General features: G+C 33.4%; 1 protein-coding gene across 5 annotated transcripts in view; it reads left to right on the top strand.

The window, feature by feature from the left end:
* The window catches only part of LOC125050685 (lachesin), a 53541-nt gene that overhangs the window by 18158 nt on the left and 21910 nt on the right, over positions 1 to 13473 (top strand). For all 5 annotated transcript variants that reach the window (XM_047650678.1, XM_047650677.1, XM_047650679.1 and 2 more), the window contains exon 4: positions 694 to 901. In XM_047650678.1, the coding sequence (XP_047506634.1) occupies positions 694 to 901 (208 nt within the window). The remainder of the gene's footprint in view (positions 1 to 693; positions 902 to 13473) is intronic.

Here is a 13473-nt window from a genome sequence, read left to right on the forward strand (position 1 = left end):
CAAGTATTCCACCTACGACGTCCCAAGCCGAGGTCCGAGTCTCAGAGGAGACGCCCTTGCAATGGTCGTGGGAAAACCCCGTTTTCAAGCAGAGTTACGCTCGCAAAACAGCCCTAGCTCTTCTGTCAAGGCTAACAGCGAGATTCCATAAAATATATATATTCAAGCTACATTACCCCGCGAGTAGCGGCTTAATATTTAACAGGGGGCAAACTCTGCTTCCAAGAAGTATCATCTTTATTGTCATAATTGTAGAAGAATAAATTAGTACTCCGATATTGTTTTGGAGTTTGTCTTACACTATTTTAATTCTTTGCCACAGTCTTGGAATGGCTGTAAGGCGACTCTGTGACAGAGTACGCGAGCCAATTTACACTTTTTTTTATGGCTCTGGCACGGTTTGTGCATTAGCCAGCGTCAAGTATAAGTTTTTTTTTATAATTCTTGCTTTTTGCCTTAGAAATTCGACCATGTCCTCCATGTACGGTTTAGGCACTCGCCCGGTATCGCACAACCCTCCCAAAGGCCGAGAACAAATTTAAATTAAATTAAAACATGCACTCGAACCGAGAATCGAACCCGGTACCCCTCACCTAGCTGCCACTTAATAAGACCGCTAGGCTATGAGGCCCTTCAATTACACTTATTGTTAAACGTTAATATTATTAATTAATTTCATTACCATTTTTCCAGGTGGGATGGCTCCGTGCGGAGGATCAGACAGTTCTGACAATGCATGAGCGGGCGGTTCTTGGGTCTCGCTACGCTGTCACCCTGGACCCACCTAGGACGTGGCAGCTACGTATAAGGCCACTAAGGGCGGAAGACCGGGGCTGCTATATGTGCCAGATAAATACCCAGCCAACTATGACTTGGCAGATTGGGTGTATCGATGTTTTTGGTAAGTGGAAATTTTGAAGGAAAAAATTGCTATTGTTATTTGCTTTGGTTACATCATTGGCACTTAGTTACAGATCTTAATTAAAAGTCAACTTAAATACTTTTTTTTATTTAAATGCTATAAATTTATATTTCCTTTCAAATATACATATCATTCTTAATCTAATATATATAATTCTCGTGTCACAATATTCGTTCCCAAACTCCTCCGAAACGGCTCGACCGATTCTTATGAAATTTTATATTAATATTCAGTTAGTCTGAGAATCAGCTACTGTATCTATACAAAAGATGTTTTTATTTTTAGATTTTTTTTTGTTTTTATTTTATTATGATACAGCATACAAAACATACAACCCCTAATTTTCACCCCTCTACGATCAACTCTTATTTTTCATTATTGTAGATAGTCATTTTTATTGAACTAAATGTTTCCTGTATACTATATACATGCCAAAACGTTCGCCGGGTCAGCTAGTATAGTTTTTTACGAGCGTTATATCGCAATAGACAAAATACATATACACGTGATGACGTGTAATGTAAATAAATAAAATATATAATTTACAGCCACACCTTAATTTATTAATCGAATAATTCCAACTTCATTTTACGTAAAACCCCCTAATTTTGAAACCCTCGCTTCCAAAGCAATAAATACTAAAATACACTTGTTTGAAACGGTTTCTGAACGATTCCCGGGAGATTTGCTTCTTTCATTTTACCTTGGAACTTTCTGCTAACTTATATTAGTTCGAAAACAAAAATCAAGTACTACTTTATACTACTTAATACTTTTTAGCCCGTGAGAAATAAAGTCTAGTTTTAAGCGTTGTATAATAGAAGTTGACGTATAGTATTTATTAGATTAAAAATTGCGATTCATGGAATTCCCAATGGCACCTTTAAGCTTCTATTTCACTGATTTTTTAGTATATGCGGATCACGTAAGGTTTCTATTTTGTTTTGTAAAATTATAAATTAGAATTTTGAATTTTATTAATGAAATAACTTAAAATTTAGGTAGAAGTTTAACAGAAATAACTTAAATAAATATGTAATTTTTATTAGAGAATTACCGCACTTTTTGTCACTAATTAAATAAATGTTGTTTAACGAAGAAACTACTAAAGCTACAGCATTACAATGCCCCCTTTTTTATGTTTCTTTATTTATTTCCAAAATATTAAAAAAAGAAATGAGAAAGTACAGTATTTTGCAACAAGTTTACAAAAAATATGGAAATATTTTTCCTTCTCTTTTTAAAACATAATTTACTCATACGCAATCTTTTGCATGGATTCAACTTGTATGTATCTAGTGTATTCAAGATTCATCAAAATATATATTGTTATATGTGAAATATATTCAATAAAATTTAAGTAATAAAAAAAAATACTCCAAAATATCTCTCTGCTCTTATCTGTCCTGTGCCTCATAGTAAATTCTAATATTAAATTATCTACAAGTTATATCATAATAACCTAACTTATCGTTACCTTAAGTCTATATAAGCCGATTTAAACGCGGAAAAGTCGTCTTGAAAATAAAATATCCATGTTCTAAAATATTCGGAAAGACGAAGGATAATAATTTGACTTCCCCTTGCGATAAATAACGTCCCATTACGGCGGGGTGGATTAAACGTTCTTATGTACACTCATATATTCACCCCGCCCGTGTTTTACTTCGGAAAATTGATGAAGACATCGATTCCTTAAGATTTTGAATTTTAAAAATCATATTTTTAAGGGGTTTGGTTTTTGATATTACTTTTTAGCTGGTGTACAGGAATTGTGTAGTTAATGGTTTCGAGTTCGATACCCTGTCGGAGCGCAGATTACTGTTGAATTTATATTTAACTAGCAGACTCGGCCAAGCGTTGCTGTGGCTAAGGTTTTTGTTATATTACATAATAGTAAACTATTCAAGGGAAACGGTAGGAAAACACCAGTCATGGGGACCCAGGGGGACCATGATTTTTTGGTGGTTATGCCATTAAATTGTAGCTTATGTGAAACGTTGGTACTTTCAACAGAGCGCCATCTGTTAGAATTGTGACTGTCAAATAATAAACAAATAATTTGCAATAAAATTATATTACGGGTATAAATTAAGATGTAAGCTATCCTATCATTTAAGTTAGTTCAAACTGCACACGGTATGCAAATTTTATTGAAATCGGTTTAGTAGTTAAGGAGTCCATAGCGACACGTAATTTATCTTCTATATATATATAATGAAAATGGTCTTCGTTTGAGGCTCAATCACGCCTAAACCACTGAAACTACCACCATTCGATGCGAAATCCTAGATGGTTTATGGTTATTTATTTATTAAATTCCAATGTTCCTTCATTTTTTTATTGCTGGTTTACTTTTATGAAAATTTATGCATACGGACTTCACCGCGGAAACATTCGGGGAGGCTTCCTAGAACCTCTAAACCTCAACATCTGTTAAAAACTCGATTTTCGAAATATTTCAATTTTCTTAGCGGGAAGTTAAAAAGAAGAATAATAAAAATATGAAAAAAAATTAAATAATGAAACATAAAATTTATTTTAATTCGTCCAGCAAAGCGGGCGCGAAACGGCTAGTATACGTATATATTAAGATTGCACTTCAGTAGGTACAATTAATAATTGTACTCTTTTGTAGAATTTCTCGGCTTCTGTCTCTGCCAACTGTCACTAACCAAATGTACTATAGTTTCTAATATTAAGCGAAGCTGTTTATGAATACGTAGGTGTGAGAATCTATCCATATGGTGATTCGTCACACATGGCGAGTACTGTGAAATTTCTATGAAATTTTACGTCGTTAAAAAATGTATTGAAGAAATAATTGCGTGCAGCAATTCCTGGTTGGCCGTATGCCTAGGCCGCTTAGTCTAGAGCGACCACCGAAACCCCTCAGAGCTTCTTTTGCGCAATTTTTAACCCATCATTTAGCAAACAGTATGCCATGTTAGAGACTCTCAATCAGTGCAGCATGATGGTGATGGATGACCACTAATAGGCAACGATGGCAAAACGTCGTGAAGCGCATCACATCTGCCCCTACAACTACTTCCTAGCGATCACGACCGCTCTGTCAAGAGTGCACCGGATAGAAAGAAGAGAAGATGCCATGTTAGATATTTTATATGTAGTATGTAGATTTTGCGCGTAACCTCATATGCTAAACTGGGTCACGGTTAAATGTGCTGTAAAGTTTAGTTTTGATTGAATTAAAATAAAATTTCAAAAAACTAAATTCAAGTCAAAATTTTCTACCGGCAATACCTTTTTTTTCTGACGAGCATAAGTGTACATTGTGTTACTTACATGAAAAATTCATTTAACATAGACCTGCATTTGAATTCTAAAATAAATTATTTTTGACATTCATAAGTGTACATTTAAAAAAAAAAGTATTTTTGACTTTTGAAACATTTTTTTAGAATTAAAATGCAGGTCTATGTTAAATGAATAAACTAGAGCATATGTAATCGCCTAATCGAGATTGTTACTCCATTTTTTTTATAGTGATACACTATTATTACCTTAACATTTCTTTAAATAGCCTAATAGGTGCCTATCAACATTTGTCACATCGAAAACACGTAAATATTTAAACTAGATTTATGCTTGTACCTTTGAATAAATAATTCCAAAGACACCCGAACCGGAAACAGAAGTGTATTTTATATAAAAAGTGGAAATATTGTCTCAGTGCCGCTTTATTCTCGAAGGATCGACACTTATTTGTTTAGTATTCAACAGCTATAAATATTGAATGAAATGGTACGGATGCTCGAGGAAATGGAAATATATTTTAAAATCATATTCCACTTATTTTAATTGACGTTGAAGGAAACTCCTAATTGTTGATATCTTGTATAATGTAGTAAATTTTAACATATACAATCGCGATTTGGAGTTCTGTAACGTTTAATGTCGTAATATATTTATGGATTTTGCATAAAATATATGCAATTACATTTCATCAAAATATATGTCACTCGTGCGGTGAACATCGTAATTTTTTATTTAGAATGGATTCTAGCCTTAAGGGCCTTTACAGCTCAGCTCGGGCTGTTTTGGCGAGCGTAGCTCAGCCGGAATGGGGGTTTTTACCGCGACTAGCGCAAGGGCGTCTCCTGCGAGACTTGGACCTCGGCTTGGGCCGTCGCGGGGTGTTCAATCGCCTGAAGGGCAGGACGGAAGCTCGTGTAGAAATTAGTTTGTGTTTGTGTACTTCCACCCGTATCACCTCGACGTCCACCGTTCCACAACTGAGCGTTTTTCAAGGCGTTTTTTGCCACGCACCGCCACTTTGTGGAACCAGTTGCCCACTGAAGTGTTTCCGAACCAATTCGAATTAGGGTCCTTCAAGAAAAGAGCGTACCAATTCTTAAAAGGCTGGCAACGCACTCGCAAGCCCTCTGGCATATATTACTTAACATCACATAAGCCTCCTGCCCGTTTGCCCCCTGTTCTAAAAAAAAATCTAAAGTCGATTAGATTTTTTTTAGAACAGGGGGCTCCAATCCGCACTTGGTCAGCGTGTCAACATACCCATCATGGCTTTATTTAAATTGAGGGCTACATATTTTGTTAGATTGTTAAAACAATTCCTAGATCGGAAATATTTTCTAAAAACTGCGTAGCATCGTCGTAGTAATAAATGGTCAAAGTGAATTTAAAATTCGACGTAATAATTGACGGTCCGACCTAACGCGTACAAATTAGTTCCGTGTTAAAAATCGTTATAAATTCAATCCAGGTAAAGCAAACTATAGTTTATGTAGTGATAGCGTGTTCAGTGTTCACCCCGTGACCGGCTCAACGATCGATTGCTCTTACACAATACTGGCTTATAGGGTTATTTCTTTTTAAACGATACAGACTTTAAGTACTTAGTTCCATAGAGCTGGTTTTAGAACTATTTTTGTTATGGAATGAATATGCTTTTACAATTAACGCACATTTTTCGTGTCTTGTGATGTAAAGCCTCACCTTTTTGAAGTGAAAACTGCTTTAGCGGCGTTGTACACTTTTTTTTGGAATAGGTAAAAAATTTTAAACTCGCGTCAGGACACGTGACCTGTTCGAAAATTCGTAAGACGGATGGAGAGTAGACAGCTGGCGCGGCGTATTTAATGTAATATAAATTGTCATGTTTGTGTACGATAGCGCAATAAATAAATATTGTATTCTACCACAAATGATAGTACTTTTATACTGATAATTAAAGCAATTCGTGCAAAATTATTCCCTAACAAAATATCAAAAAGGCACAACGTTAATATTCAAGTTTTCACTTCTGCCGGCACTCCCGGTGTGCAGCCCGTTGTTTTTTTTATAGAAAAGGGTAGGGTAGAAGGGTCACCAGATGTTTAGTAATACCGCCGCCTTTATTGACAGTAGGTCCTCGAGAGCGATTCAGGTCTTTTAAAAATTTGTACGGTCTTAGGAACCTTATTGAATAAGTTCAGAAATACTTAATTGGGCAGCTGGTTTCACGTTGTGGTAGTACTAGACAAAAAGTACCTTAACAACGCTTAGTTGTGACGACGATTTTGAATATCTATCTATTTAATAACTGTTTCAATGAAATTTTTTCGCACGTAAATATTGGCTCTGCGTTCGTATTCGCGTTGTTTTTTTTGGCCAAGCAAGTCAATTGCCTTATAGAAAACTCCATCTAAACTGTGGTTCGTAACGGCCCTGTTGTATTACGTGTTTTATTAAGGGAATTATTTAGAATCATTAATAACGTTATACGTTGCCTTAAAACCATACTCACTATCTTTTAGGATGTGTATTGGTTAATGTTTGTTCCGGTTAATAACTGGCAACAATTAATAGGCTTCAAACATGAGCCAACTAAATGTTGTAAAACAAAATGTGGATAATCGTATTAAGCTGAAGGATTTTTAATGAACCACTTTTATATAAACGTTTAAAACCATAGAAAATGCGATGAAATAGATAAACATCAAATGAACATTACATTGTAAGTCTTTTTTGAGAATAACAATGTTGCAAAAGTCCTAATTATATTATTCTGTAAAGTATGTAACATACAGTGTATTTATAAGTAATTTTATTTAAATAAAAAGACACGAAACGATTCGAGTACGAAAACATCTTAAAAAAAAATAGTTATTACGCAAATACGATTATTCGTTATAAAGAATAAAATGGACCAACCACCAATATAAATAAAGTTAGTTGTTTCTTGCAATCTATACATGGTTTAAAAAAATTGCCAAAAAATTCAGTTAATTTAGACGTTAAATTAAAATTACTAACTACAGCGTATTATAATGTAAAAAATGCTAGTACGATCCTTGAGGCACCATTTCCTCTCTGAATTACTAACCAGTAATAACAGTCACATTTCTGTTCTCTGAGTTCTCGCAATCATTTGTTATTTCTAATATGCAAGTGGTGATCAGCCTTCTGTACCTGACACACACCGTCGACTTTTTGGTTCTAAGGCATGCTCATGATGTTTTCCTTCACCATACGAGCGAGTTAAAAAACGCACATAGAGAGAATGTCTACTGGTGGACAGACGGGCAACGAACCTACGATCTCAGGGATGGGAGTTGTACGCTGATGGCTAGGCCAAAAGTGCTCTTAATGCTCTTTTATGTATTGCCGAGTTCTCAGGTACTGTCTCGCCTAGTGAAAGTGTGAAATTATTAATCCTAAATTTAAATTTTATTATTTATATTACTCAAGGTTATGTTAAATGGCTAATTCATACCCAAATGTGATAATTATTCTAGTATTGATTTAAATTGTCAGCTCGTTAATAAAATAATTATGAAAGTTAATATATAGCATTTAAAATTAATTAATAACCTCAGAATTTTTGGTATAAAATGTTAGCTTGAATGTAGGTCAGGTATAAAATATGCTTTATAATTTTCTCGTTCATTTTCAGTTTAGTTTGTAGTTGATTTCCCTTTGATCATCAACTTTACTGGCTAAACATGTTTGAAAGTAAAGAATGTTTAACATGTTCTTTACTATGTATACATATTTATATTGTTCTAGCTCACCGTGGTTTTTTCCAAAAAGGCAGGGCTATCGATTACGTTTTCGAACCATCAGATAACGTAATCGAATTTTAAAAGGTTTAAATGATACTTCCTTAATACTATTTTCCTATAATATAACCATAATCCACAGACTGATGGGTTGTAAATATTACATTAATCCATGTCCAACTTCGAGATTACACAAAAACAAATTCAATTTACAAAATCTGATAGCAAAAGATAACGCATCGTGACTGGTAACGAAACCATGGTAAAACCAAGGTGAAATCAAGTAGTGTTGTTGGACTAGAGATGTTGACCAATTACAAGCAAACGAAACGCACTGTCGTTTTGCTTTTTGTTTGATCATCTTCATCATCATAGCTAGCATTCCGAAGAGATAATATGTACACTTGCAAAATAAATATAGCTCATCTAATTATTTTATTTTTCAATAAAATATGTAGAACAAAGATTATTTGCTTCTTTCTTCCTCCTGATATTAATTTCCTTTGAATTAATTAATAAATAGATGTGATTGGATGGTGTACAATAAAGTTCTAATGGTCACAGTACTACAGGGTTATTTATAGACCCTAAGACATAAGCTAAGACTGCATAAAACAGTGTATTGAAAGGCCGGCAACGGACACACTAACATGGGCTGTCAATGGGCTATGGTAACAGCCTTTTATGGCCTTCCTTATTTTATGTAAAAAAAATATTACAATAACTTTAATAAACCTTTTTAATCTTTTTATAATATTTTTTTTTCTACGCTGGATTACTATTCATATTTTAATATGCCTAATTTATTCCTATACTGCGTGTTATCTATTAAGGAGTAGTTTTATGTTATTAAAAGCAATACTATAGTTTTGTTTGATTTGCTATTTTAAAAGAGTACCGAGAGTTTTTTACGCCGGCTTTTTCTCTCGGCCTACAACACCCTCTGTCTTCTTTGCCGATGAGTAGGGATGCCTACAAATTCAAATTTAATTACGTGGAATAAGTGATACATGTATCTTATGTTCCTTAATAAACATATTTTTTTTATTTATTTTTTATTTTGTTATAAGTTAATAAATAGACAAACTGTTGACCTAAATAAAGTAAGGTTTTGTCACGTTAGTTTAGTTTAAAAGTGACACGAGATAGACAAGGCAACATTGAGCCGTAAGACGAAAATACTTCTAGAATAAAAACTTATAATAATATTAGCGCGGCAAAGATTTTAATGCGATTTGTTCGTGCCTGCAAAGGATTACTTCTGTATAATGTTACAGAGCTTCTTATGACTTGTACCAGTGGAAATTACCTGCTTCCCTTATAATTAGTCGTCTTGAAGAGACTAACAAGAAATGTATATTTTGCTTAAAAGAGGAAATTGCGAACAAAATAATGAACCATGAAATTAAATTATAAAATTAATAAATTTTCTAACATATTATTATGGGTATATAAACCTTCTAATATAAAGAGATAAATGAGCAGTTTAAAACTACCTAAAAATGATTCAGTTTATTTATTTTTAAAAATACAAAAAGCAACTGAATTAATTTATCATTATCTAAGCTCATACATTGATTGTCTGGTCATATTAAAATATGCAAAATGCCTTTCGCTTTTAATTAAGGGACTGCGAGAAAACAAGCAGCGCAAATTGAAATTGGAATAATTTCTATAATAAAAATATATGAAAGGATTATGCAAGTGAATAAGAGGAAAACCGACACAAACAACACTCGTTTATCCAAAACGAATTTGATTATTCTCAAAGAACTACGGAACTATCGGAACGTATTAAACCGACATTTCAGGATACAATTTCGGATAAAAATAAAGTTTGTCACTGGAGCTTAGATGAAAGAGGTTCAGTTGTCTATAGGGTTACCATACTACTGACTGATGTGTGACTGATCTTAAATTATCGTGATTCGTGTGAATTTTATTTTTCATGTATCCTTTATTAGTTTAGTTTGTTTTTTTTTCCTGATTAGTTTTTTCTTAATAACTTCATGTAATATGTATTTTTGCACTTCTTGCCTACCTTATCTAATTTAATACATTTTTTTCTCACAGTGGTTGCCTGGAAGAGATCGCTCAAAAGCGATAAGGCCGCCAGTTGCCCTCAATGTTAAATTTTTATATTGTAATGCAACGAAGTGTTAATAAATAAATAAATAACAGTAGAAGTTACTTGTATTACTACAATTAAGTTATTGTAAACAGGTTAATTTTATACTGCAGACAAGCAAAGGCTCTACAGTGTTTTAAGGGAAATAAGAATAAAAAGTCTAGCTTTACTCTCTAGAAATCTAGTTTTGGTGAAGAAAAACAATATTAAGTCCAATTGTCAAGCTCAAATAAGTTTATAAAATATATATCTGCTATATTTTAGTTTAATATGTTTTAAATACCTTTATTGTTTAACTTCAAGTCCAAATATTATCTCAGATAATTTTTGTCATGATATTACAATCGTTTAACCCTAACTTGGCAGAATTTATTTTTTTAATATCAAAATAATATTCATAGCACTGAACCGTAATGACCCAAGGTGTCTAGAAATAATACTGTCAAGTGGTTTTAGTCCAATTTCTGAAGTGAAATCTTCTTTAGCAGCGTTGTACTTTTTTTGGAATGGGTAAAAAATTTTAAACTCGCATCAGGACACGTGACTTTATCGAAAATTAGTAAGACGGATGGAGAGTAGACAGCTGGCGCGTCGTATTAATATAATAATATAAATTGTCATGTTTGTGTACGATGAATAAATAAATTTTGTATACTATCACATATGTGATAGTACTTTTATACTGATAATTAAAGCAATTCATGCAAAATTATTCCCTAACCATTCCATAATATCAAAAATCCACAACGTTAATATTCAAGTTTTCACTTCTGCCGACACTCCCGGAGTGCAACCCGTCGTTGGGCAACTAATAGTTGCCCAATAAATCATTATTTTCCATCTAGACTACAAACGCGAGAGTTCTCGACAATTATAAATTTAGTACCTCTTATATAAATTTTAGAAAACAGTAAACGGCGGCTTATCTCAAAAAGATCAAAAACATGGCTACTATATTATATCATTGTGGCAGCCCTAGTTCAGCAATATTGTCACATTTGCATGCGGCGTTCGCGATTTCTTATTCAATTCGAACTTGTTCCCTACTTTATTGGAGCGAGTGTCACGCGGTGGGACATGGCATCGAAGAATTATTTTTGATGAAATCTTTCTTGGTCTTTTATTGCAAAGTTTTCGATACTTCAAATATTTTGTTATTTGAATATGGGATTCCTTTTAGTTGCTACTAACTTTCATCCTGACAAAGTATTGCAAACCCCGTGACAGTGAACGAAGACGTTAAAACTTTCTCATACTATACTAAGTAATCAACTTACCGTTATGACGGAACATTAACTGATTGAACAGCGTAAACGAAATGACTTGCCGTATAAAACTTCGAATTTTATAATCTCGACACTATAAAAGCATTTATTTTCCACATTCATATCGCGAGGAATAAAGATATTTCATCAACGCGTGACGTCGCTGCAAACATATTGGATTTTGCAATGAAATTTTTCATACGATGTCTTCAAAGCAAAATAAAATGTTGAACATTAAATATTTTCCGCGGAAGTTCTGAATAAAGTTGTTGTAACTCTATCTGTGAATCCGAACGGATGGAGTTTTGATGTAACGTTTGTACACTTAGTGGGAGAATGCTTTTAAGAGTTTAAAAAATCTTAGGAAGAAAACTTCGTGCAAGTTGGTGTTTAGTTTTCATAACTTTTATGAACTGAATCGTGATTTTGTATTTGTTTCGTGTGTTCATGTTTGAAGAAATAACTAATATACCTGACTTCATTGATTTCGTTTATTTATACAAAGTTAGTACTTTAATACAGAACTTGCTTGCTTAGCTTTCGTTTATTATCGATTATTTGACGACTCATTGGTCTAGTGGTTAGAAGCCCTTACTGCGAATCCCCCATGGATTTCCCGGGTTCGATCCCCGGCTGAGACGAACATCGATGTGATGAGCATTTGGTGTTGTGCTTAGGTCTTGGGTGTTTAAATATGTATTTATATGTCTATCTATCTATAATATGTATGTATATCCGTTGCCTAGTACCCATAACACAAGCTTCACCAGCTTAGCATGGGACTAGGTCAATTTGTGTGAATTGTCTTAAAAAAAAAAAAAATATCCTAGAGTTTCTAGAAGTTCTTTAACACGTACCTCCGGCTCTCTGTTCCGCTACATCTAATGCTCATTTGAATAGGCTATTTTGCTCATATTAACATTAAGAATAATATTGACATCTTTTATAACAAGTCTTTCTATTTTGTTTTCAGTTTTATTAAATCTAAAGCTTTATGTATATGTTTCGTGATTATATTTTTTCTAATAGACTACTATGTTATCGGCTTTTTGTGTCTGACACACACCGTAGATACTTGGTCTAAGGGTGAGATAAAACGAGACGCGAAAGTTATGACCCCCGTGAGTCGAATTCCATTACAGTTTTAAAGAACTAGATTTAGTAGTAGATTTAACGATAAGTACGTTGTAAAGTTGGAACATAAAAGAAGGAATAATACCGTTATAATTAATATACCCAAACGTTTTTAATAATTAGTACAGAAAGTAATTAAATAGTTTTAACTAACACGCATTATGATAATTTATCGAAATGAAACCTATTAAGGATTATAAAATAGTTATTCCTCTAATTAAAACCATAAAGGTGAAATTTGATTGAGCTTAAACACTTCATTAGGCTATAAACTACTGTTATCTTTATGGCCCTTGGAATGGATTCTGACCCCTATTGTTTTATAGCAATCATAAATAGTATTGGGCGTGGGCGTGTCGAATCAAAAAGGCATTAGAGCGTGAATAAAGAACAACTGAGGTATTTAAGGGTTAAGTTGTGAATCATTCAAGTTTGTTTGTTTTACGGCTTGAGCAAGATCAGTATGCTGAAACTTAATTATAATTTGCGCTCCAACCGGGAATCGAACCCGATGACACGCATGACTTCGCGACCCACAATACCTCGTAAATCTCTATAAATCTAGTATAATTTTAATCACCAATCACATATTAAATCTAAAATTACTTTCATATCGCTAAATCTTGAATAATATTAAAGCATTGTTTAACTAGATGAATAATCATTCGTCACAATTGATAAATAATGAATAATTTATAGGATATTATGCTTAAAATCAATTCAGTGAATAAACCATTATTGTATTGAGTATTGAATCATAAATGGAATTTCTATTTTATATAGCTTTGCTAAATTATGGAAATCGGTAAAAAATAGCTATGTATGCTACGCCTGCTACGAGGGCTACGAAAGCTACGAACAAGACTTTAAGACAATAAACTTTTATCATTGTAAAGGATACAACTACATAGCTGGATGCATGATGCCAATCATAACGAATTAAACAAAAGAAGAAAGAAGTAGGAAATTGCTAATGATAGACCCATTTCATTAACAATT

The sequence above is a fragment of the Pieris napi genome, chromosome 6 (genome assembly GCF_905475465.1).
Source record: "Pieris napi chromosome 6, ilPieNapi1.2, whole genome shotgun sequence".
In the NCBI taxonomy this organism is placed as follows: Eukaryota; Metazoa; Arthropoda; class Insecta; order Lepidoptera; family Pieridae; genus Pieris; species Pieris napi.